This window comes from Megascapheus bottae, chromosome 12 (genome assembly GCF_031878675.1).
Source record: "Megascapheus bottae isolate mThoBot1 chromosome 12, mThoBot2.hap1, whole genome shotgun sequence".
Taxonomy (NCBI): Eukaryota; Metazoa; Chordata; class Mammalia; order Rodentia; family Geomyidae; genus Megascapheus; species Megascapheus bottae.
Genome location: NC_143520.1, coordinates 21,909,888 through 21,937,463, shown reverse-complemented (window position 1 = coordinate 21,937,463; position 27,576 = coordinate 21,909,888). Strand labels below are relative to the sequence as shown.

Below are 27,576 nucleotides of genomic sequence, written 5' to 3'. Positions count from 1 at the left end.
CATTAGAGGGGTGAGTCATCCAACCCCTGGCCCCACTTAAAAGTGGCAGTCCCAGAAGGCATGAAGTACCTTTGTAAGAATGAGGTGTGGGCAAGTTATGTGCATGTAGAAGGAAGAAATGGGGCCAATCCGTTTGGATTTATGCTTGCTTGTGGACTAAAGGACAGGGAGAGCAAGGTTAGAGCTTAGAGTGTGATGGAGAGGAGGGGTGAGTCCACTTCCCCAGGCACTAGCAGCTGACTGAAGGCAGATTAGACCTGTATAGAAGAAGTGTGGCAGGTCATGTGGCTGCCACTTTTGGACAAGTGAATGCCCACAGACCCCTTCCAAATCACTACCACATTTTTACTTCTGATTTCTCTGTTATTGTACCGGATCTACCACTCTTTACCATTCTTTTTTGTTTCTTGTTCTTGTTTTGTTGGTTCTAGACACTGAATCTTGTCCATGTCAGTTCCTATTCACAAAGATCAGGCAGTATAAGAGAAAACTGGGTGAGTCTGAGTCAGGGAAGAGATGTGGGCCAGAAGGAATGTTTGAAGGTCTGCAAAACCATGTCCTGAGACCATATGACCAGTCAGCACAGAGCCATTTTCCAAGGCCTTTAAATCAACACTTTTTATTTTTTGTACATGTTGTATTATGTTGATCAAAAGAGTGCCTTGGGCTAATTTAAGATAATATTTGAATGCTTTAATTTACCAGAACTTCAAAACAGTGTTCTGGCCTTTGGAAGAAATGAGTATCTTAGAGAATTTGATTTATCTTTAAAAAATCTAATGTATTATTTATCTGATGAATTACATTTGTCCAGTTAACTGTGTCACTTGATTGAATTTCTTCCTGGCAAGCAGTAACAAATGTGCTCATCAGAGAGAGATAGAGGCAGAAGTCAGCCAGTCAACCATTAGAAAGATGTTTTCAAATAAAGTATTTTTCCTCTACTGTTTCTTCTTTTTTTTCCTTTCCTATATGTGTGCATGTGTGCAAGTATGTACACGCATAACACTGGGGCTTGAACTCAAGGCCTCACATCTTGCTTTGCTTTTGTGTTCAAAGCTGGTACTCTTCCACTTGAGGCACAGCTCTGCTTTCTACTATTTCATTATACTGAAACATGCACCTTTTCTCTATAACATAGCATTTAATCTTTACATTTGTTAGTCATATGTAAACAGAAGCTTGTCATAACAACATCTCCATCCCACTTGAAACTGTCCCATTGAGTATTTAGTCATAAAAATGGTTAGTATGATAGAAGTATAGTCTATCAGTAAATATGGCATAAATTATACTTCAGTTTTTAATACTATTATATGCTTTATCTAGAGAGGGTTTTCTGGTTCCTCAGTACAAATTTGAAGATGATTCTAAACCTGCATTACATATGTTGTATATATTTATGTTCTTGAAGGTGACCAGATACAAATGAAATATTGAAATTTTAATGAAAGCAAGCTTTATTTTAAAGATGCCCAAGTAGGAATGTTGCCTAAGTGGTTGCTTTTGTGTTTGTTTTGGTGCTTGTCCTGGGGCTTGGGGGTCTGAGTGCTGTTCCTGATCTTTCGTACTCCAAGTTAGTATTCTATCACTTTGAGTCATAACACCATTTCTGGCTTTTTAATAGTTAGTTGGATATAAGTCTCATGGACTTGCCGCCAGGGCTATTTTTTTGGGGGGGGGGGTGGTTAATTGGGGCTTGAACTCTGGGCCTGGGCGCTGGCCCTGAACTCTTCAGCTCAAGGCTACCACCCTATCCCTTGAGCCACAGCACCACTTCCAGTTTTCTAGTGGTTAATTGGAGATAAGATTCTCACAAACTTTAGTCCCTGAGCTGGCTTTGAACTAGGATCCTCAGATCTCAGCCTCCTGAGTAGCTAGGATTACAGGCGTAAGCCACCACACTTGACCAGGGCTGGTTTTGAACTGCAATCCTCAGGCCTCAGCCTCCTGAAAAGCTAGAACTACAGATGTCAGCCACCAGTGCCTGGCTCTGCATGGTTTCTAATATATACAAACTGCAGAAACATGTTATCCTGGTTCTTAGTTTTGAAATTGTTTGCATATATAGGAAATTTAAATGCGTTGCTTCTGAAAAGTAGAATCAATCGTTAGATGGTTAGATAAAAGTAATATTCAGGAGTTAAGATACAATCTTCAAAAGATGATTTAAACCAGTGAATATTGAAAGAGGGTAATTTATATGCTCACAGTGGTATTTTAACACACAAGCACTACCACAAGGCCCTGGCCAGGGGTCACCGGGCACAGTTGCTGATAAAACAGCTTAGGTAGATATGTCAGGTGGGACAGATTCTAACCATGTGTGGAACACTTCATGAGCTGAAGCCTTATATGTTGTTGAATATTTATCAGTTTTCAGCATGTGTGACTAATAGATGAATTACTCATATTGACTAACCTTTACATTTGTAAGGATTTTGTGTCAACCTTTTCAAAATTTCTCAATCTTAGCTGGGTTTTTATCTTGAGAAACACTAGTAGCAACACAGTCTTCCCGTCTAAAACCACACCACTGACCTTTGAAGATACTACAGACTTCAAGTTTTCTTCAGTTATAGTTCTTGGATCTAGGAGTAATATATTAACTGGATACTGATTTCTCAAAGACCAGTGTAACTGCTGCTTTGGTGAACCTAGGATCCTGTCATATCACCTGAACATAAAGATCTTTCTTGTGATCCCTCAGTCTCCCCTCTCCTTCCTCAGGTAGGTTAGCAACCCAAAATTCTTTTTTGTGCTTCTTCAAATCTGCTGATTATCATGGTTAATGAATACTTATATTATGACTATAATCTGGATAGGGATGCTAGAGTTTGACTTTAAAACTTGGTGTGATAGCACTTGAGTCACATTTCCAAACTTGCTTTTTGCCAGCAGAGTGTTCTGCCCAGGCTAGCCTCAAATTGCTGTTCTCTAGATCTTAGCTTCTTGAGTAGCAAGAATTATCTGCATGAGCCTCTGGGACCCAGCTAGTTTTTATTTTATTTTTCCACTTTTTTTTTCTATTGTCGGGATAACGTATAGAGAGTTACAGTTACATTGTCAGTTAGTAGGTGCATTATGTCTAGCACATTAATACCCCTTCTCATGTTTTTATCACCGTTTCTCTTCTTCCACCCCCTCCCAATCATCTTATTTCCCCCACTTCCCTTCCCTATTTCAAATAAACATATGTACAGTATTCCAGGTAACAAAGTCAGATACATTAACAACATGAGATTAACCATAAGGGGGAAAAAAGAGACAAGAAATAACACAATACATTAAGAACAACAAAATCACACAAGATAAAGCTCTTGTTTCCATATCCTAGAGTTGATTTCATATAGTCTCATCTTATATGGCCTTATGTTTCTAGAGTTTGAGCTATTGTAATCCTCTGCTAGGAGAGTCCTAGATGTGTACTAATTATTACAAATGAGGGAAACCATTTAGCCTATGTTCCTTTGGATCTGGCTTACTTCACTTAATATTTTTTCCCCATGTCTTTCCATGTCCTTACAAATGGGGTGATGTCATGCACTTTAACCATTATCATGCTATTTTACTCTCCTTCCTGCTAGCCTAAAACCTAACCTTGTCTATTTTTTTTCCTTTTACTTTGTTTCAGTTTGTATTGTATTTCAATGGAAGAGACACTGAATAGTTATGTACTTTTGTTTTAGGCACTTTCTTAGGTGCTGTGAATGTAGTAGTGATTACATTTAGTTAGTCCCTTTCTATAATGAACCAAGAGTGTGTTGGTGGAGTGGTACAAAAAAGTGAATAGGAGGTTACTGCTCAGTTCATCACTTGCATTAAACTTGCAGTATGAACCCAATGGCTTAGAGGCCTGGCTCAGGTGGTGGGGTACCTGCTAAGGAGTGTAAACTTAAACTGTCAGGCGAGTTCAAATATGTCTCCCATGGGGGAATAAAAGAAAACAGTATTTCACTTTGTTATCTGATATATTGGATATATGCGTATTTGGTTATTTGAAATTGGATAGGAAAGGGGGGGAAAACAAGATGAGGGTGAGGGTGGGGGGGAGGGAAATGGGGACCAAGACATGAGAAAGGGTATCAATGTATGTGAAGTAATACACCTTCCATCTGGCGAATGTAATGTAACCCTTCTATTAATTATGATAAAAATTATATGAAAAGAATAAAATAAAATTTGCACAAAAAAGAAAAGAAAAAAGAAAACAGTATGAAAGAGCCTGAAAGATAGCCATTAGCTCAACAATTTAACTTACAGAAGGCAGAGGAAACAAAGGACATTATTACAATTGTTAATCAATAGTACTTTTTTTTGATATCTTTTTATGCCTATTTTTTTCTTTTACTCTAAAGAGAGTCTTAAAAATTGTAAATCATTGAGTTTATCAGTGATTAAATGACAGTTTCTTTTATTCATATACATTTTTTGCTTGGATGATGGCCAGCTCATCAGTTGGAACCACCATGAATAGAATTTTTTCTCCATATTGTTATTGGTACTTATTAATTTTTATTTATTGATTTATTTATTACTTTGATCCTATTTACCCCTGTATTATTGTTTTTAAAATATATTTTTATTGTAATTAATAGAAGGGTTACAGTACTTAAAATTCTTTTTTTAAACATGTGTACAGTGTTTTCTGAGGATATTCCAATTCGAAACTGTCAGCTTTCTTTATGTGTGTACTATACAGATTAACATCTGCCCTAAACTGGATAGATTTTAAGCAAACCATTTAACATCCCAAATAGGGAGATGATTTGCCAAAAGAAAGTGTCAAAGGGTACTGTACAACTAGTGTAATTCCATATGCATGTGAATGGATGGTCCTTGTAAAGATGGAAGGCATATAAATAACGTGGAGGGGCTAGTGATAATAGTTCAGGGTCAGGGCACATTTCTAGCATGTGTGAGGTCCTGGATTTGATTTCCCTAGTACAGGAAAAGTGGGGTTTTTGTTTGTTTTTGTCTTTTATTTGTATTTTATTCTTGGGGTGATGTACAGAGAGGTTACAGTTACATTTGTCCGGTAGTGGGTATATTACTTCTTGAACATTGTTACCCCTTCTCATTTTTTCCTCCCACTTTCCCTCCTCTATCCCCCACCCCCTCCCAATCATCTTGTTTTTCCCTGTCCTTTCCTTTTTCAAATAAACAAATAAATGTATATATAATATACCAGGTACCACATTCAGATACAGTAACTACATGAGGTAAACCATAAGGAGAAAAGAGGAGAAAAGAAATAGCTTCACATAGTTAAGAACAACAAACACAATATAAACTAATGTTTCCATATCCTGGAGTTCATTTTGCTTAGCCTCATACTATATGGTTATATGTACATAGCTTTTGAGCTATTGTGATCCTCTGTTAAGAGAATACTAGACATATACTAATTGTTACAAATGAGGGAAACCATGGAACCTAAGTTTCAGCCTATGGGTCTGGCTTACTTCAATTAATATGTTTTTTTTTCCAAGTCTTTCCATTTCCTTACAAATGCGGCAATGGTATTCTTTCTCATAGCAGCATAGAATTGCATGGTATAAATATACCGCATCTTCATGAACCATTCATCTACTGAGGAACATATGGGTTGGTTCCATGTCTTAGCTATGGTGAATAATGCTACAATCAACATGGTTTTGCTAGCTCTGTTTCTGGATATTTGGGTAAATACCCAGGAGTAGGATTGCTGGGCCATAGGGGAGCTCTATGTTTAGTCTTTTGAGGAACCTCCATTCTGCTGTCCAGAGTGTGTGTTTGTTTTAAATTAGATTTTGGTATGTTGAGATTGAGATTATCAGGCTCATTTACTTTGTGATTTCCTAGAGCCTTCATGCTGTCTACACCAGTACTTCTCAAACTTTCTGATCTTTGATGCCAGAGATCATATTCATGTGAAAATCCTGGGGCAGGCCTCAATCTTATATTTCTTTCATATTTCAAACTACACTTGCAGCTATTGATGCCCACATCACAATTTAAATAACAAGATATAAAATGTTGTTCCACACTGTTTCCTGACTTTACTACAACAGGAACTTCATTGTGAATGGTAAGAAATGAGCCAAAGATCCTTCCTTGAGAATTTTAAGTTTAAATTGAATCTTTTTTTTGCCCATCCTGGGGCTTGAACTGAGGGCACTGTCCTTGAGCTTTCCCAAAGTTAACACTCTACCACTTGAGCCACAGCACCACTTCCTGCATTTTCTTTCTATGTGGTACAGAGGAATAAAACCCAGGACTTCGTGCATGCTAGGCAAGCACTAGGCCACACTTTCAGTCCCATTAAATTAAATTTTTAAGTTTGTCAATGAATTTACTTTTGAATTAATCTGAGAGCAATTGTAATATTCAATACAATGTAAAACAGAAAATTTGAGACGAGTAAGGGAATTGGGAGAGATTGGGTAGAATAATGAAAGGTGACATTGATCAAGGTGTATTGTACTTATAAACTGGTTTGTTGAATCTGTTTGTACAACTACATAAAGATAATGAAAATGGAAGGTTTTTTGTTTTTGTTTTTTAAAGCCCAGCTTGTAGGTTAAGAGTGTCCTGGAGTACATTTCTAGACACTGAAAGACCATTTAGCTAGTTTATATAGAACAGAGTTACAAAGACAGCTGCTATAAGGTGTTGCTAGATTATATAATTTTCTTACTTTTATATACTTTATGAATATTATTAAATACATCAGGATTTAGTTAGACAGTGTACTTTGTTTTGTTGTCTTTAGTAATTTGCCTATCAATAACTTTTTAAATCCCTGTATTGCTGATTTCATTGTCTTTAATCTTGGCCTAACAATAGCATTTGATGTAAAGAGCTAATGATTTTAACAAATCTTTTATCTGAATAGATTGAAATCTGATATGGCTTGCCCAAACCTTTAATTGAAAATTCTGTAAAAACAACAATCTAGAGAGGTTGCTTTTAGAAATCTATTAAACCTAAAGTTCATTTGCTTAATAAAATTTGTGTTTTATAAGTCCACTTTCCCCAACTTGAGTCAGTCTGTTCCTCCAGGAATAGTGTTCCTATTTCTGCATATCTTCTGTGTGCTAGCTCTTAGTTCCTCCATTTTCCAAACCTCAATAAGAAATACCATGTTGTGGAGAAAAGTTGGCAGTGCTTAGGTGCTATCCATGTGCATCAAGATAGATTTTCTAGTGTTACTAACAGTTTTGTTTTTTTTTTTTTTTTTGCCAGTCCTGGGCTTGGGCTCAGGGCTTGAGCACTGTCCTTGGACTTTCTCAAGGCTAGAGCTCTACCACTTGAGCCTCAGCTCTACTTCCCGGCTTTTTTCTATGTATGTAGTACCGAGGAATCGAATCCGGGTCTTCATGCATGCTAGGCAAGCACTTTAACCACTAGGCCAAACTCCCGGCCCTGTTACTAACAGTTTTGCAGTGCTCCCTGATTGTGATAGGGCTGGATCAACACTCAGCCACTAGGCCAAACTCCTGGCCCTCTGATGTTATTTATTAACTATGTGTTTTATTTTCAGAAAACATTTTGAATAGTATAGATCATTATGTGTGTAACATAGGTCCCTCTTATTGACATGAATTCCTCATAGGAATTTATAAGTCTTAAAAGTTGAGGTAATTCTCTTAAAAGTTGTTAATGAGGCTGGGAGTTTAGTCTAGTGGTAGAGTGCTTGCCTAGCATACACAAAGACCCGAGTTCACTGCCTCAGTATTACATACATAGAAAAGCTGCAAGTGGTGTTGTGGCCCAAGTGGTAGAGTGCTAGCCTTGAAGAAGCACAAGGACAGTGGTCAGGTCCTGAGTTCAAGCACCAAGACTGGCAAAAAAAAAAACAAAAAAAAAAAACAAAAAACTTGTTAATGTTGAGGCCAGGAGTTTGGCCTAGTGGTAGAGTGCTTGCCTAGCATGCATGAAGACCTGGATTCGATTTCTTGGTACCACACACATAAAATCCGGAAGTGGTACTGTGGCCCAAGTGGTAGAGCAGAGCTTTTCTTTCTTTTCCTGCCAGTCCTAGAGTTTGAACTCAGAGCTTGGGTACTGTCCCTGAACTTCTTTTGCTCAAGGCTAGCACTCTACAACTTGAGCCACAGTACCACTTTTTCTGTTTGTATGGTATTGAGGAATCGAACCCAAAGCTTCATGCAAGCTAGGCAAACACTCTACCACTAAGCCATACCCCCAATACTGATTTACTTTATAAATTTCTAAGTATTCTAAAGTATACCATTAATTCTATTTGTGAATCACACTGATAACATATCATACTATCAGTTCCACTGTAGTAATCTTTTTTTCTTTTTAAAAAATGAGAAACAGCTATAGATGTGTGTTAAAAGAATAAAGTTAAACACATACATGTCATCGATTCCTCCTGATGATTGTATATTGATATCTCCAGGAAGTGTTAATTTTTATTTTTCTAGGACCTCCCTGTTGACCACATAGCCTTTTCTTGGAAACCTTTGTTCACATGTTTTGCATATATACATGTATAATCTCTGTATATGTATGTATATATATGTGTATATATATATATATATATATATATATAGTGTGTATGTGTGTATTTAACTTACAGGCATATTCTTAATAGCCCCATATTGTATATTTGTTTGAGTTTCAATGTAAGTCAAAGAGAAACTTTTGTTACATAACATTCATTCTGTTTGTTCAGACTGCTTTTGTTTTCCAACATTACTATATTTTGAACCAAATTTAATTATTGTATTTATATGTATCCTTTGTTTTTCTTAATTTATACTCAGCCATCATTATTTTACCTTATGAATATTGAAATTAGGGTTTTTATCATTATAATATTTCAATGCTCTAAATAAAGTAGAAAATAAATATTATGTCCTGATCTCTAACTCAAAAAAGGAAGGTAAAATATGTACATTTAAAAATATTTTGAGCTATAAGTTGCAGCCATATATTGCATCCATAACCTGCAAATACAGGTTTCAGTTATCATTCTCAGGTATGTGACCTATGTCCTGAGCATCAAAGCATGGCCTATTTATCAGTTTTGGTTTAATGTAAGATTACTGTATATGCATGTGTACATATACCAATATACCAATATTATAAGAGCTCTTTTACATAAAAGATCATTTTTCTTTACTAGAAAAATATAATGAAATTGTACAACTATACACAGTAAGATTTCCCCTAAAGCCAGAGAGAGAGAGAGAGAGAATGATAGAGAGAGAGATAGAGGGGCCAGAGCCTGGGCATTATCACATTTCTTTTTTGCTCAGAGATCATATTCTACTCAGTGAACCACATCTCTACCTTTGGCTGATAGACTTTTTCTGTCCAGGCTAACTTTGAACCTGGCTTGTCGGATTTCAACCTCCTGTGTATGTAGCTAGGATTACAGTAAAAGATGCCTGGCTTTACAATCCACTTTTCTACCTGGTACTTATCTCCTCCATTTCAAGTTTTTGTTCCACTGACAAAGTATTCTTCCTTTCTCCTCCCAAGCTTTGAGCTGCTCATAAGGAATAGGAAATAATGACGGGAAGTCATGACTGAATTTCTTCAGCTCCTCAGTCTTCCTTTTTTTTTTTTTTTTTTTTTTTTGCCAGTTCTGGGCTTGAGCTCAGGGCCTGAGCACTGTCCTTGGACTTTCTCAAGGCTAGAGCTCTCCCACTTGAGCCTCAGCACCACTTCCAGCTTTTTTTTTTTTTTTCCTATGTGTGTGGTACTGAGGAATTGAGCCCAGGTCTTCATTCATGCTAGGCAAGCACTCTACCACTAGGCCAAACTCCCAACCCCCTCAGTCTTCCTTTTGAATTGATCTACCATCTATTCACTCATCACTGAAACTGGATCTAGTCCAAGGATTCTGGGACAGGATTGTACACCCACTTTTCCCTCTACATCAACACAGCGTAAGCTGACTTCAGCTTTTGGGCAGTGATTGACTCACATTGCTCTTGGTTCTAAAATGTCCACATGTTTTTGCCCAACATGTTTTTGAGCTAACTAACCTAAATACAGGAGTCCACACTTAACCTGTTCTAATATCAGTGGAGGCAGTGCTGCCTTCTTGTCTGATAAATTCAATTACTGAAGACTGTGGGTATACTCTGTGCATGCTTGTTTCTGTTATGGTTAGAGATTTTAGTTAGGATTTGGCCAAGTTCAGAATCCCTGGCATTGCCCTGTAAACCTGTATAGGTCCATTTCGCTATTTCTAGATAGATGTTTGAGTCACCACTTGCCCTTATTTCAGCCCCATTTTGATGTTAATTACTATATCATTGTGTGACTTACAATGTCCTACATGCCTCACTACAGTTTAGACACAATGTATTTCTGTTTACACTGACAAAGATGGAATTTAGAGCAACTTAACTTACATTCCTTTGTATGATTTTTTTTTTTTTTTTTTTGCCAATCCTGGGGACTGAATTCAGGGCCTGAGCACTGTTTTTGGGCTTTCCTCAAGGGTAGAGCTCTACCCCTTAGCTACCACTTCTGTCTTTTTTCTATGTATGTGGTACCAAGGAATTGAACCTGGGTCTTTGTGCATGCTGGGCAAGCAGTCTAACACTACACCAAACACCACGTCCTGTATGATTCTTTTGGGTTTTACAAATGAGTCTTAAGTAACATCTTTCTCCAAATCTCATTGAAGACCTTGTCTAGCTCTAATTTAATGTGAGGGAGTCTACCTTGCCTTTTTCTAAATAGAGCATTTCCCTCCTTTCACATTTTTGGCAATCTTACATTCTCTGTCATTGAACCCCTAAAAAATTAGCAGTCTCCTTATAAGTTTTCTCAGGTCTCCAAAATATGATCATTCATTGCCGGAGCCAGCCGGCAGCAAACCAGGGTTTGCAGATTGGGATTCCTGAAATAGGGGGCAGGGACTAGGAAAAAATAGAAGAGACAAACAGATGGGGTTCAGGAGGACTACAGCCCAAGTCAGCAGCCCAAGAAGGCTGAGAGCTCAAGACTGCCCCCTACGACTGTATCGCAGTTTATTTCAAGTTCCGACCTTAAATACTCTTCTTAAAACTAGGGAACTGCCAGACACTACATTCATACAAAATAGTAATCAAGTCACAAATAGGATAAATGAGAAGCGATTAACATTGCCCAAAGTCATCTTGATAAGAAGTGATTGACATTGCTTAAAGTTATCATGATAAGAACTGATTCCTTGTGTACACAATTGTGTGGGTCCAAGGTCACTGACCCCACAGTCGGTCCCCAACAATTCATGACTTCAGTTTACTTGGTTTGAATGATGGAGGCTGAGATCTGAGGATCACAGTTCAAAGCCAGCCCAGGCACAAAAGTCCATGAGACTCCCATCCCAATTAACCACCAGAAAACCGGAAGTGGTGCTGTGGCTCAAGTGGTAGAGATATAGCCTTGAGCTATAGCTTCTGAGGCCTGGCCTAGAAGTCAACCACCACCACAAAGAAAGATAGAAAGAAGGAAGGAAGGAAGGAAGGAAGGAAGGAAGGAAGGAAGGAAAGAAAGAAAGAAAGAAAGAAAGAAAGAAAGAAAGAAAGAAAGAAAGAAAGAAAGTAAGAAAGAAAGGAAGAAAGAAAGAAAGGAAGAAAGGAAGAGAGAGGGAGAGGGAGAGGGAGAGGGAGAGAGGGAAGGAAGGGGAAGGGAAGGGAAGAAAGGAAGGAAGGAAAGGGAAGGGAAGGAAGGAAGAAAGAAAGGGAGTGGGGAAGGGAAGGGAAGGGAGAAAGAAAAACTGTACAGGTAACCTTAATAGATTTATTGCTGTTCTTTGTGTTAGTTGCTGTATTTGGGGACTATGCTAAATATAAGAACAGGTAAATGTCACCTGCAATCATGCATAAGTACTATTGTCTTCAGTCTTCAGTCTCATTTGTGAGCATGAGTGATGTGTCTAAGCCACTGTGAAATCATAATTCAACATTTTCCCTGCCTATGAAATTTTCTTTTGCTGAATTTAACAGTCATTTTCTGTACAAATTTATATCCTCTTCAAACTTCTTTCTCTTGACTTAATTGTTGATGTCATCATTTATATCTTTCTATACTTTACCTTGGTCTGATTCATGTTTTACTGCATCATCTGCGTGATGAGCTGTAACTGCCTCCTGCTTTCTATACCTTTAAATAGTATAATAACTTACTCATAGTAAGAATAGGTAATTACTGATACAAAGATTTTTATCTTTCTCCTTTTTTCAAATTATTTTTGTTTACTTATTTTTTTTCTTTTATCAAACATGAGTTTTTTTCATGACATTTAGATTTTTTGGTTCTTCCAATTGTTTGTTTCACTGTTGCATAGTAATATTTTTGTTCTTTACAAACCATCTGCTAATTTTAAGGTGTGCATTTCTTTTTTTTAGTAGCATTGAATACTTTCATATCTTTACTTGCCTTAACTACTAATACAGAATTTTTTAATTCTGTAAGCCATTCTGTTCTTTGACATAATTCATTTTGTCTTTGATGGATATTAAATGCAGAAGGGAATTATGTCTAGTGGATATTTTAAATGTGTTTTGCATGGCAGCATACCAAAGACTGTTATACCATTAAAATATTTCATGTGTGTGTAAAGCAGTTAGGAAGCTATATATGTGTGTGTGTGTATATATATATTTATCAATGAGGATCATGAGACTCATAGGTATGGGCCTTGCTCCACAGCAGCCGGGGTTTCATCTTATACCCAACCATACTCCCAGCCCCAAACTCCTCCTTCCAGTCATACTTGAGAAGACCCTCTTTGCAGACTGGATCTATTTTTACCTAGTATCTATGAAACTGAGAGTTAGAGAATTGATCTTCTTGGTTGGACATGAGAATTCCTCATGGAGCTAATGGCATCTGGGGAATATGCATGAATAAACCCACTGTGTCTGTTACTATAGCAACAACAGCCACCCTAAAAACTGGAACCCAGACCTTCTTCACCAACCTGAAAGTTAGGAGAATTAGGACTAAGATGGGAATTCAGGTGCTGGGTATATCTTCCTTTTTAAAAGTTTGTTGTTGTTTGTTTGCTTATTTTTTTGTGAGTCATGGGGCTTGAACTCTGGGTCGGGGTGCTGTCCCTGAGGTGAAGGCTCAAGGCTATCGCCCTAGCCCTTAAACCACAGCACCACTTCTGGTTTTCTAGTGGTTAATTGGAGATAAAAAGTCTCATGTTTTTTAGTGTCTGGGTTGGTTTTGAACCATGATCCTCAGATCTCAGCCTCCTGAGTAGCTAGGATTATAGGCATGAGCCACTCCGCTTGGAGGGTTTTTTTTTTGTTTGTTTGTTTTTTAATTTGTTATAAAGGTGATGTGCAGAGGAATTAGTTAGATAATTTGGGCAAAGAATATATTTCTTTTTTTTTTTTTGTATACCCCTTTGCTCTCAGGTCTTTCCTCCTGTCCTCACCCACAAGTTGTATAGTTCATTTTCATTTGAGTACCACTGCTGCTTTTGTTTCCGTTGTCCCTCCATTTCTGTGCCTTATACATTTTCCTTTTTAGTTACAGGTTAGGAATTTGTAAGTCACATGCTGATAATGAAATTTGAATGAAGGGAAAGAAATACCCAGATGAAATCTGTAGAAGGGACGGGGAGTTTGGCCTAGTGGTAAAGTACTTGCCTAGCATGCACAAAGACCAGGGTTCAATTCCTCGGTACCACATACATAATAAAGCCAGAAATGGTGTTGTGACTCTTAAGTGGTAGAGCTCTAGCCTTGAGGAAAAAAGCCCAGTGACAGTGCTCAGGCCCTGAGTTCAAGCTCCATGACTGGCAAAAAAAAAAATCTGTAGAGGAAAATATTCACTATCTGTATGGGTATATGGAAAATACATGCAGAGAAAAATATGGTCTCGGCATTGTAGGTTTTGGTGGGATTTGCCAAATCCCTGGAATGAGATGGTAGAAAGATGCTAACTTTGTTTACTTATTCATTATTCAGCAATTAATTAAGCATCTATTACATATGCCAGCATTAGGCAAGTCTCTGGGAATGTTATCTTAGGAGAGGCTCTATCTCCTATGTCCTTCTAAGAACCATTCTGCTATAGTCTGAAGAACTGAAAAATAGAATCTCTTTTTCAACACAATTTTCTGAGGCATTGCCATCTTCAGATAATTAGATTTTTCTAAGGAAACCAGTTATAAGACCCCTCCAAGGTCATCTATTTTGCAAGGCATTTGTGTTAAGACTGCATGCTTGTATTTATTTTTAAGAGTTTTACATCCTTTTTCCCCTGTTGTATACATATATGCCTGTTCTGCAATTCTGTCAATGTTTATGTATGTGTTTGTGTGCATACTTTGAAAATTGACATTTGTAGCAACTTAGAATGTTTATTAGTTAACTCCCTGATAAGTTATCATATTTATTTACTGTGCCTCTTTAGGGAATTCAGTCATTAAACTGGATCTGACATCTTATTTTCCTTACCATATTTTTGATTAAGAAATCTCCTCCCAACCTGTTCACGTCACTTTGTGTTATGATGATCTTTCAATATTGTGTTAGTATTATTATCATTATCAGTTTTTGTAATACTAGCAATACTTTTGTCCCTACATATTACTTTCCAGAAATGGACACACTAAATGAGCTGTGATGTAGACATCTACTGTAGTTCTTAAGAGCCATCTCAATTCCTATGGGCACACAGGAGAAAGTTTTAACCCTTTGCCTGCTTGATTGCAGGAGGAATGCCCGCGCCTGAGCAGGCGTCACTGGTGGAGGAGGGACAAACACAGACCCACCAGGAAGCTGCCTCTACTGGCCCAGGCATGGAACCCGAGACCACAGCCACCACTATTCTAGCTTCCGTGAAGGAGCAGGTACATCCTCTTGACATTTGCTATGAACTATTTTTCAGTGCCTTTAAAAAAATGAATCTTTGGATGTGTTTTCAATTTGTCTAACGTCCTTGACACCTTCACATTTTCTAATTATAAGGTGTTTACATCCCTGAGTACACTGGGATGACTGGCATGTAGAGCCGCTCCAGGTGCCAGTCAGAATCGGATCATGCAGGATACTTGTGCAGCTGCAAGTAAGGACAAACTCGATGGTGATCGGTGTCTCTGTCTTCCCCACATTGCAGAGTGTGTGCATGAACGCCAAGCTTTGTGAAGCATATTTCACAGTGCTGATAGTGGACTTTGTCCATCTGAGATATTTTCAGCATTTTTAACACAGCTCTTAGGGTTGTCTCTGTGAATTTTGGATAAAAAGCTGTATTTGTATGTTTGTCTGAATCCAAGCATTTTCATTTTGTGAGCTGATGTTCTAAAACTTGTCAGATTGTGCCAGTTTGCTTCAATGTCATGTTCATGTTTATTATTTTTTTAAAGCACTAATACACTATTAAAGCAACCTTCTGAATTAGGTCTTAACTGTACGGATGAGAGAAACTGGAATTCTGGAATTTTCTTTTGAATTAAAAGCTTAGTAAGTAAAGCAATGCAACTTTAAAACTCTAGGAATAGTTTTCTGCACCTCCCTCAAAAAATGTTGCATCCTCCATAAAGGTTACTCTCCTGAAATAAATTGCATATTCATTTAAAAATATTTCATTAGTATTCAATGATTGTACAAAGAGTTTGCAGTTCCATACGTCAATATATAAGTATAGTGCATCTTTGGCAATGCCTCCCCTTCCATTGTTCTCCCACTATGAAAAACATAATTAAACCATATCTGTTTTTATTTTTTTATATTTTTTATTGTAATTAATAAAAGGGTTACATGATATTTGCCAGATAGAAGGTGCATTAATTCACATACATTGATATCCTTTCACATGTCTTGGTACTCATTAAACCATATCTGTTTTTAATCTCATGGAGTGGACTGAATATAGCATATTTTCTGGGATGTTCTTTTAAAAAAATCATTGTCAGCACATGAAATTGCTAATGCTAACGGGATGAAGGAATAATTTGCCATAATCTAAGCTAGGCAATGAACAGTACATGTGGCATGAACAATTGCTCCATACTTACAATGTTGGTCTGACATTAGAGATGGGTGGGGCAAAACTTTCACAATTCATTCTAGTAGCGAGATGTCAAAACATTTTCTATGCTTCATTGAACTTTTAAAATATTTCACAAAGTCAGACATTAAGATACAAGACAATAAAACAGCTACTGCTGTTAGCAAAGGGGAGAAAATGACCCATCTCATAGCAATTGATAGTGTCAGGACTGGGGATGGAGGGTGAGAAGACTGACTCATCAGGGCTTTTGGTTTTTATTGTGTTCTGGTGAAGCATGGTGGTAAATTGGCCACACTGCCCAACCTAACTTAGAACTAGAAAGTGTGTGTGGCAACCATAGCAAGGGAACTTGATATTTAGATCTGGAGACCTGATATCTTACATAATAAAAATATGGAAACCTGTTGTGACTTGGCATTAGAATTCTTTGATGACTTCAGATTACTTCACAATTTTTCTTTTGGAAAGTGTGTATATTTTGTGAGAAGTGCCAGGAATAATTCCAGTTTCTCAAAGGTAGCAGTGAAACAGTAGTTCATTGAAAGAATTGATATATTTCCTAGGTAATTTAGTTACTAGGAGGCTATATCTGTAGCCTTTTCTGTTTTGAGGAAGTTGGATCCATCAATACACATCTGAGTTGTCATTATGCATTTTTGATATATTTGATATTAAATACTAGAGTGACATTTTTAGCTTATGTGTTACAGTCTCATGGAATGATTAACATTGAGATTATTAAATATCAAAAGATTCTTCCTAGATGGGATGCATGATGACTTATGAGAATGAGAGTCCTCATTGTCATGCCTTGTGCATAGCTATGGAGTGGTGGTATTGGCTCTCCTGGTTGCTGGGCACAGTCTGGTCTGCTGGTAGCAGGGTCTATGGTAATGTGTGTCATTATGGAAGACCAAAGGGGACCCATCCTGACTTCTTTGCTTATTCTGTGATCCCAAGATTTTTAGACTTCTTTGTTTCTCAATTTCCTCCTTTTTAAGATTCAGTGACAGAGATCATAGAGGACATTAGATTAACATATGTAATTTGCTTCTAACAGTAGCTTTCATCTGGTCAGGGCCAATATGACTGTTGTCATCCTCTTCCCTATATTGAATAAAAGGCTGTTGTCCAGAGAGGCTGGTGACTCTACTTTAACATTTATGTAAAGATTCAGTGAGACTTGTTTTGAACCTGGATGTCAGAAGACAAAACGTTTTGAACGTTGAACGTCCGGGCTGTGGCAGTATTTCACTTAAGCATAGCACTGAACCTTCACCTTACTGGCCTCACAAATGAACCATTTTATATGTATGTTATAACAAATGAAACATGTGAAAATGAGTTTTATTAACATGATAGTTCCTTGTAATTTCAAATACACTGTCAAGGCACTTAAGGAACTGCAAAATAAGATCTTTTAACATGCCTCTGTATTTTGAGAGGAAAAGTTTTGAATTGCATCCAAACAGCTAATAAATCTCACATGTACTCTTGGGCAATTCTTAAGGCGTGGTAGGTAGGGAAATAGCAAGCAAGTAAAAGCAGCTTTCTTAACAAATCTCTGGTTTGGTAAATATGTGCATTGTTGTTTTTTTGTTTTTGTTTTTGTTTTTTTGGTTTTCATTAAAACCAAATGTTTCTCCACTGGCCAGCCTTTCTTGCCAGCAGCATTTTGCTAAATCCACATTCTCTTTCTTTTATAAAATAGTAAGTTCTTACCTTGATGTCAATCAAAGAGATATATATGTATGTAAAGAAAAAGTCCACACCCTTTGACAGATAGAAAGAGCCACCTTCTTATGCTGGAAGATGGCTCAAGAAGTAGATTAGGTCAACCTAACAAGCATAAAGCCCTGAGTTCAAATTCTAAAACTGTCCACCTTGCATTCACTTCTGTATGTAGGCTAACCCTTATTTTCTGACCTCCATGAGCACTTTCCATCACTGCTGTGACTCTTAATCTTATGCAGATTTGGGTTTATTCAACTAGCTATGTAAGGACAGAGTTATGTTTTAGAGGAAATAAATTAGGCTAGCATTAGTGAATGTTCAAGGGAGAATGGATGAGTTAATGCTCATCCAGGAAGATGACTTGTAATTGTTTTTTTTTTTTTTTTAGCATAGAGTGGACCTTGAAACCATGTTAATGGAAACTTTGTGAGGAAGAATCTTAATAAATAACACCCAGACAATTTACTACTCATGTACATTCTAGTTCTTAAAATGGTTTAAATTGTAATACCCATAATATACCCATAATGGTCCAGAAATTACATCCAATCTTTTTTATTTTATTTTATTTTATTTTGCCAGTCCTGGGGTTTGAACTCAGGGTTTGGGCACTGCCCTTGGGCTTTTTCGTCAAGGCTAGCTTTCTGCCACTGGAGCCATAGCACCACTCTTGGCTTTTCTATGTATGTAGTACCAAGGAATCAAACCTAGGACTTCTTGCATGCTAGGCAAGGACTCTACCACTACGCCAAACTCCTGGCTCAGGATTATAGTCATTTTTTTGGTTTGTTTGTTTTTGGCCAGTCCTGGCTTGAGCTCAGGGCCTGAGAACTGTCCTTGGGCTTTCTCAATGCTAGAGCTCTACCACTTCATCTACTTCAAGCTTTTTTCTATGTGTGGGGTACCAGGGAATTGAACCCTGGTCTTCGTGCATGCTAGGCAAGCACTCTACCATTAGGCCAAACTCCCAGCTCCTACATCCAAGTAAAATTTTATTTCAGATCAATACCCAAATATTGACAAGAATATTATCTGTCCTATTTGTCCAAATTAGTGGGCATCAAAGAGTATGGAATAAAATGGTGTGATATCTACTGGTGTCATATATATGAGGTCATATGGGTAACTGCTAGAGAAATGTTAAGAATCATGCTTCCTGAAATGCTAAGGCAACTCAAATAAAAGAGTACTAACAGTTCTATTTAATTGTAAAATTACAAGAAGTTTGATTTGAACTCTGACCATGTGTTAGTTATAGTCAGAGCAATCATTTGACAGGTTCTGCTGTGTAACTCTTCTGTTACTAAGAACCCTGGAGTCCAAAATGAATTTATTTAGAGGAGAGGTGGGATGTTTTGCATCCTGATAGTTTTCAGCTATTTGGCAAACTTGTCAGAATTGAGTGACTAGCTTAATGCCTTATGTGTGGTAATTAGATGATGTATACCCAAAGGTAGTTCTCACAAAAGACTGCCTCCTCCTGTGGAAGCTGAGACTAAATCCATTGATTGTACAACACACTTTTGGCCATAGATGAATAGGAATTTGATAAGACACTGCATGCTCATCCACAGCCTTACTACTAGGTTGGGTCAGAGTGTTTGCCTCACAAGCACATGGAAGTAATGAGTCGGGTAATAGCATTCGGCAGAGTACATTGTTGTGCTGTGATTGATAAAATATAATCTTTTGGTTTTAAAAATGCTTTTAAAAGAGAACCATGTGGTCCATCATGAGTAGTGTTAATTAGTAAGTAGTTCATTCATGCACTATAGGGTGCATGGTGATTTGTTTTATGTAAAATCATATTGCAATATTTATTAGACTCATATTGTATCATAATGTTGCTTGACTGAGATATCTATTTGAAATTGGTCATACTGTTAAAGTGCTCTAACATCATTCCATGATTTACCCACATTCTTTTATTTTTGGTTGGTGATACAAGAAACTTGGGTAAGATCAAGGCTAATCCAGAGGCCATGAAATGGTAAGCAAAGAATCGATTTGGTAAATCATGCAAAAATTTTGTGTATTCCTCTTTAGTGAGGCTCAAATTAGATGCTATGTACTTTTTGTTGTTGGTGGTGGTGTCTTTGACAGGTAACAATTGCAATATTCTCAACTCTAGAGCTAGGCACTCATGGCTTACATCTGCAATCCTGGCCATTCATGAGACTGAGATCTATGGATTGTGGTTCAAAGCCAGCCTGGGCAGGAAAATGCACTACATTCTAATCTCTAATTAACCAGCAAAAAAGAAAAGCAAAAACAAAAAAACAAGCTGTCTGTCGTTTAAGTGATGGAGCACTAGTCTTTATCAAAAAAGCTTAGGGATAGCATCTAGGCTCCGAGTTCAAGCCCCAGGATGGGCAAAGAAAGAGAGAAAGGGGGGGGGAGGGAAAAAGAAAGAAAGAAAGAAAGAAAGAAAGAAAGAAAGAAAGAAGCTTTTCAAGATAGCATTTTTTTCTTTTGTGGAAATTAAAATTTCTACCTTCTCTGTGTCTGAACTAACAAGTGATAACTTGAATATGAAATAGTGAAATGAGAACCAGAGTTCCTTAATTTGTGACTATTAAAGAAATTTGGAACCCAACTGTCTTCTATTGACATTACTTCATTTTTAAATGGACATGTTAACTTCAGTAATTCCACACCCTTCCTGTATGGCAGTATGCCCAGAACTGAACAAGTTCCAGTACAATTATTTACTTTATTCCTCTGAAACTGAAACAACTCAACTGCTAGGCACCTGCCTTTACCATTTCCTCTCATTCAGTCCTGAGTTTATTTACAGGAAAATCATCCTTTAACATACTTCAGCTACAAACAGAAGACAACTTTTTCAAATTTTAGTTGTAAACAAACAGTTCATGGTTGAGATAAAAGCATTAGAAGTATAATAGGAATGCCTTTTATTTTTGGTTCTTAGTACCAGAGATAAATTTATTATGTTTTTTCTTTTGATAACTAAACTGTCCTATGAGTTGTAATTATCTGACTTACATAGTGAAGCCTTCCATGCTTGAGCTTCATCATGAAACACAGGTAAGATTAGATCTTCTTGTAGTGTGTCTGTGGGATAACCAGATTTTGTTATTTTACTCCCTATTAATATTGAAGAAATAAGGTTCAACACAAGGTCAAATGGTGACGTGCCCCACAGTATAGCTCTTGTGACATAATTTGATTTGACATCAAGAATTTTGAACTCTCATACTTTGGCTGGAAAGAAGTCAATCATCTTAAGTTGCTTGTAAAAATAGAAATATATATTTTCCTGTATATTAAGGATGCAATTACTCCTTTACCTGGAGTATCTGTGATTAAAGAATAGGCTACAAAGATACCCGGCAGCAAGTGTTGCATTTTTCCATCTGCCCATATTTTCTGATGCTCTAATGATCATCTGACCTGGTAGCAGAGTTTTCCAGTGTAATGTGACCTCAGTTATATGTGCAGACTACTAACAGTGTTTGTTCTATTTCATTTAGTTAGAAACATTTTCTTTTTTTTTCTTTTTTTTTTTTTTTTGCCAGTCCTGGGCTTGAGCTCAGGGCCTGAGCACTATCCTTGGACTTTCTCAAGGCTAGAACTCTACCACTTGAGCCTCAGCACCACTTCCAGCTTTTTCTATGTATGTGGTACCAAGGAATCGAACCCGGGTCTTCGTGCTTGCTAGGCAAGCACTTTAACCACTAGGCCAAGTTCCTGGCCCCATAGAAACATTTTCTTAAGTGTATTGAGATTGCAGTGGTTTCTGAAACAGTTCTTAAATTCTAGGAATTTGAGCAGATTCCATCTGGCTGTTCACATGTAGCTGTATCACAAATATAAGTGTTGAAATATGTGGTAGATGCCTCCAGATACTTAGGAACTGAATGCATACCCTCCTTCTATACATAGGTTAGCCTTGCTATCTTATTAATTAAAATCCTTGCTGAAGCCTGTGGTGAGCAAAAGCTCTTTATGCAGGAGAAGGTGGCTGGTAAGGAGATATAGAATTACCAGTATAATATAGCTTCTGTTTTCAGAAGACTGCACAGGGAAAAGCCATGTTGTATATTTCATTGTGGAGCAAGTAACACTGGATCTTAAGTGAATCACACCATATAAGAACATGAACTATTACCCCTTTTGTATTTAAGCATACTATTTTTATATATTATGCTAGTTGTATGTTGATTAGTTAGCTTACATGTTTTCAACCTTAAATTTTACCATTTTGTTTGCATTACCCTCCATTTACATTTTAGGGTAATAGAATATTTTTCCTTTGTTAATATTTTAAGTCAACCCTGATTTTACATGCTTGAAATCTTAATTTCCTTTTCAGTTGAGTAACCTAGTTCACAGTGTTTTCATAGTTCAGTTATTCATTTATGAATAATCTTTCCCCTGTTCACACCAGCTTTTGAGTTGGTGAGATTAAATAGACAACAGGACCAGGCAACACAGTTCTTGGCTCTGGATGATCATTTCTCCATATAGAATTACTTTTGGAAAAAGATAGTACAGACATATATTTTTGCCTTGAAGTATAACTGAAGTTTCTCTATAGCTGACACAAAACTTGAGGTTTCGGATGCTTATCTTCATTATTAAGTGCACCTAATTTATTCTGAATAGCCATCTTTTTTTTATTTTTGCAAAAATGAGTCATCTATTCTGTTATAATTTATGAATATATTATTTTCACTGTAATCAGGTCTACTGATTACAGCAAGCAATTCACATTAAGATTATTTGTCATGGAAATTTCTGAGAAAAATGTTTGAAAAAGTAAAGCCTTTTCAAGTAGTTCAGACTCATGTGTGTATTACCTTACAGAATCCTAAAATATTTTATGCACTTAAGCCTTAATAATCCAGGAGTTACACTTATAGAAACCATCTGCAAACAAATTGAAAGGAAATTTGTCATGAGGCAAATTATCCTCTATCAAATAATATTTAAAATAATGAAATAGCTATTAAATAAGAAGGCAGTGTACTCACAGTTGATCTATTTTTTGGCTCTTGAAAGAACACTTAATTTTCCCTTAGTAATTGGGAGTTCCAGTTATTTCAATATATCTAATATTAAACTAGCAGTTTCCTGTGTAGAATTTTGTATCGTAAGTCTCCTAGAAGACAGCCTGGCATCACTAAAGTTTTTATCATGTAGCATCGTCTATACTTGTAGCTCTGTATCTCACTTGCTCATTTTCCCAAAGTCATTCTTAGAGCCTATGTCAAGATCAGGGTTCTTTGCTCTGCCTATAGTTTTCTAAATGAGCAATTATAGAGGAATTAACTCTTACAATTTTGTCCATATTTTGTATTTCTGCGTTTTATTTTATGAAGCAGATAGTTTAATGCATACATATTATAATTTAGTAGTTAAGAAACAAGATTGTTTGGGCTCCTCCTCTGTAAAAAAGAAACCATAGGCTGGGAGTTTGGAGTGGTAGAGTTCTTGGCTAGCATGCACGAAGACCTGGGTTCGATTCTTCATAGAAAAAAGCCAGAAGTGGTGCTGTGGCTCAAGTGGTAGAGCTCTAGCCTTGAGAAAAACCAAGGACAGTGCTCAGGCCCTGAGCTCAAGCCCAGGACTGGCCAAAAAAAAAAAAAGAAAAAAAGAAACTATGTTATAAAGGTTTGGGGGATTAGATAAATTAATTCATAGAAATTGCTCAGCATAGTACCATATATTATGGCAATGATTCTCAACTAGGGGTGGTCCCCTCTAGATAGCAATTTGGTTGTCTTCATGTTAGGCTTAAGAGGACGAGAGGCAGCAGAGTAGTGATCTGCAGAACTTTTGAATGTGAGTACACTTCTTTTAACTTGACATGTTTACTATTTGTCTTGCCATGTCATTCTTTATTGTTGTTTTTTGTCCCTTGTGGGTCTTGGCCTCTGTGCCTGGGCGCTGTCCCTGAGCTTTTCATTTCTGCATTTTAATCTTTAAAAAAATCATATATACTGGTTCTGAAGTTTGAGATCAGAGCCTTGCATTTTTGCTTCTTTTTTCATTTAAGGTGGTTTGCCACTTGAAACACACCTCCACTTCTGGATTGATTTTTTTTGCTGGTTAATTGGAGACAAATGTCTCATGGACCTATTCTCCCCCAAATGGCTTTGACTATGGGCCTCAATCTCCTGCATAGCTAGGATCACATGAATGAACCAGGCTTCGTTTATTCCTTTACAAATACTGATTCTTCACAGAGTTGGTAAGATTTCTCTTTCCAACAATACTATAGATTTCCTTATTGTTTGGAGAGTGTGTGTGTGTGTGTGTGTGTGTGTGTGTGTGTGTGTGTGTGTGTGTGTGTGTGATGTGATGAGGCTTGAACTCTGGGCCTGGACACTGTCTCTGAGCTCTTCAGCTCATGGCTAGCAGTCTATTCCTTGAGTCACAACACTACTTTTGGCTTTCTGGTGCTTAACTGGAGATAAGAATCTCATGGACCTTTGTGTACAGTCTGGTTTTGAGCTACAGTCCTCAGATCTCAGTCTCCTGAGTAGCTAGGATTACAGGCATGAGCCACCAACACCCAGTTTTCTTATTGTTTTTGAAAGTAAGTCCTTTTGTTCAAGTGTGTAGTAAGTTAGCATGTCCTTTTTCCATTACAGAAGTTAGGTACCTCATGTTTCTTGTTTTAAGGATATGACTGTTAGGAGGCAATGCTTACGTTTTCCCATTTATTCTTTAATAATAATAATTTGTTAAATATTGTGAACTCTGAGCAACAGGATCTTGATATTTTTTTCTGTTAGCAAAGAATAAAGAAAAGCACACTTTTAAAATATAGTTTTATTTTTCAGGTATTATACAGAAGGGTTACTATTTCATAAGTCAGGTGATAAGTTCATTTATTTTTTTTTCCTTCACTTTCCCCCAGTTTCTCCCCCCCATTCCTCTGTATAACATACACAGTTCATTTTCTGTATAGTGTTTCCTGAATAGCAAGGTTACATTTCAGCCTTCCTCATTCCTTTTCTGTGCCCTCCCCAAAGAGGACATTTTTATTAAATTATTGTGTGAATTATTTTATTGATTGCTGATTTTGTCGTGCTCTCGGTTGATAAAATTTGAAGGCCTATAGGAAAGAATATGAAATATATCTTTATAGCTGTGTGTTCTGAACAGAATGCTGTGATTTTAAGCTTATCTAATCTGTACTACACACTTGGGCACGCATACTTTATTGATGTGAAACTTACCAGGTTGAATCATTTTTATGAAATGTCTCAACTTTTGATAATGTTTTGCTTTCCCCTTAAATGTCAGTGAAGACAATTATTAATTAAGAAAAGGGGGGGGGAGATGACACATATCCTGCAACAAATATCTTGCCCTGTTAGAAAGCTTTCTTCTTAATCTAAAGCCACTGGTCAATGGCTTATCAACACCATCACACTACTGTGACAACACAAGTCTGGTGATTCCCTGTGACACCTCACTGTTTCCCTTCCTCTCCTCCCCCAACCATTACTGCTCTTATTGTTACTGCAAGAAACAAAGAATTTAGAAGGTTATAGTTAGGCATTAGAATAAGTGATCTCTGTGCAGTAAAGATCCAGTGGGCTCTTTACTTTGTGCCAGACATTATGTTTAACACTTTATATGGTGAATTCCTAATGTTAGCACAACTTGAGTTAATATAATGAAAACTGTGCTCTTGAAGCCATTAAGCATCTCATCCCAATTTATTTGTACCTAATTTTTACACTTGATGGGAAAATGTAGTAATGAATGGCATAACATATTTTCAATAAATTATATTTATCCTTAAGTTAGCCAGAGGTCTTTCTGTTGCTTACAACTAAAAATGTTAAATTATGTAGATCTCATTACTACTATTTGGTGGTCAGAGAAACTGAGTATTTGCCCAGGCTTACCTAGTTAATAAGTAGGGAGTCTGAGATTTATAACCAAACATTCATACTTTGGATATGTATACAAAGTAATTAAACCTTGTAGTGCATTTATTAGAGAAAAGTGGGTATAGGAAAAAATTGAATCATTGGGCATAACAAGCATATTTGAGAAATCCTAGGAAATTCGTGGAGGCCTCAGAAAGGTGATTTAATGGAAATGTGGGTTATTCTGAGACAGATTTTAGAGTAGGTGTAGCTTAAAAACAACTTTACTGACAGAAAGTAAAGCCCTTGGCATACTGATTTAAAGAGATCATGACATAATAGACATTACCTACAGAATTGAGACATGCCTAGGAATTATAGATTTATGCCTGTTATTCCGGAGGCTGAGATCTGGAGGATTACAGCCTGAGGCCATCTGGTGCAGAAAAGTCTGCAAGCCTTCATCTCCAAAACAAACAGCACAAAGCAGGATGAAAGCAAAGGTTACATGATAGAGATCAGCTGAACAACTGGAAGCTTCAGAGTTTAAACTACAGTACCAGCACAACGCATACACACACACACACACACACACACACACACACACACACACGCGCGCGCACACACACATACATATGTACATGCATAAACAGAAGATATTCTTGTTATCTTTACTCTTGTTCTCTGTTCCCCTTTTTGACACTTAAGATGTAATCCTTTTAGAAATTAAACTCATAACTCAAGAATAAGAAATTCCCGGCATGCAACTACCTAAACCAGAAATCAGTGTTTCTTGGGAGTCACCAATTAGATTCTTAAGTTACTTCTTCCTGATTCTTGTATAGATTGCTTCGTTACTCTTTGGCTGATTGTAGGAATAGTGTTCAGAATATTGTTCTATTCTTCATGGTAGTGTCTAAAGTACTGGAGCTATGGAGAGTACTAATCTTGAGTAGAAGCACCCAGGTACAGCACCCAGTGCCTGAATTCAAGCCCCATGACTGACCAAAAGTAAATAAATAAAGTATTTAACTATTATGTACACTATTCTGGGAGAATTAACGGTGTAATGTTTCACTTTGGGACTGAGTGACATTTCTTACTGTTCTAAGACTAAGATATTTTGCACCTATTAAGCTTATTTAGTGACTTGAGTTGCCTGTCTCATGCCTAAAATCTTAGCTAGTCAGGGGGCTGAGATCTCAGGATCATGGCTCAAAGCCAGCCCAGGCACCAAAGTCCATGAGAATTTTATCTCCAATTAACCACTAGAAAACCGGAAGTGGCACTGTGGCTCAAGTGTAGGGTGGGGTTACTTTGAGCTGAAGAGCTCTGGGACAGGGCCCTGCCCAGAGTTCAAGCCCCAGGACTGGGGAAAAAAATGACTTGAGTCATGGTTTGCTGGCTTATTGAATTTGCCAAGACAGATAAAGAAATACTCAAGAGTCTTAAGTTGTGACCATATTCCTTTACATGTTAACATAATTCCCAAGAATGATACATATTATTCTAATTATGCTTAAATAATGGTGTTGGCAATATGTTGTTATGTTATAATATGTCCCTTAAAAGTTCTTATAAGGAAATTACCAATGATACTTTTAGCTGCCCAGGGTAAGAATTGTGTCCTAATCACAGGATACCATTGGTAGCAGGTGCCTATTGAATGAGTCTATGTAATTACAAATCAGTAGGGGGTGTGGGAGAGTAAAGGAAGGTTTGTGACATCAACTGACAGTTGACAAAGGAAGAAATATTAATAACAAATTACATGTTAAATAATGTTCTAGCTTGCCAGTATTCAGAGAAATACTAAAAATACTGGGAATATATTTTGCTTACTATACTGGCTAAAATGAAATGGAATATTAGGAATAGATGTAGTGATGTTGCAGATCCACACAGTGCTGTTGGCAGTAAACTGTGCCAGCCATGTGAGCTGCATGGCTTTAGTGTACTGATCTGCAATAAATCCTTTAAAAATTGTTATGATTCAATA

General features: G+C 37.1%; 1 protein-coding gene across 8 annotated transcripts in view; it reads left to right on the top strand.

Moving 5' to 3' along the window:
- The window catches only part of Pkp4 (plakophilin 4), a 219,534-nt gene that overhangs the window by 49,075 nt on the left and 142,883 nt on the right, over positions 1-27,576 (top strand). For 6 of the 8 annotated variants that reach the window (XM_090342794.1, XM_090342786.1, XM_090342790.1 and 3 more), the window contains exon 2: positions 14,691-14,827. The exons of 1 other annotated variant lie outside the window; for it this stretch is intronic. In XM_090342794.1, coding sequence (XP_090198920.1) covers positions 14,696-14,827 — 132 coding nt within the window. In that variant the 5' untranslated portion in view covers positions 14,691-14,695. Of the gene's footprint in view, positions 1-14,690; positions 14,828-14,961; positions 15,043-27,576 lie in introns of those variants that run through there. One more of the 8 variants, XM_090342793.1, reaches the window with a different exon arrangement.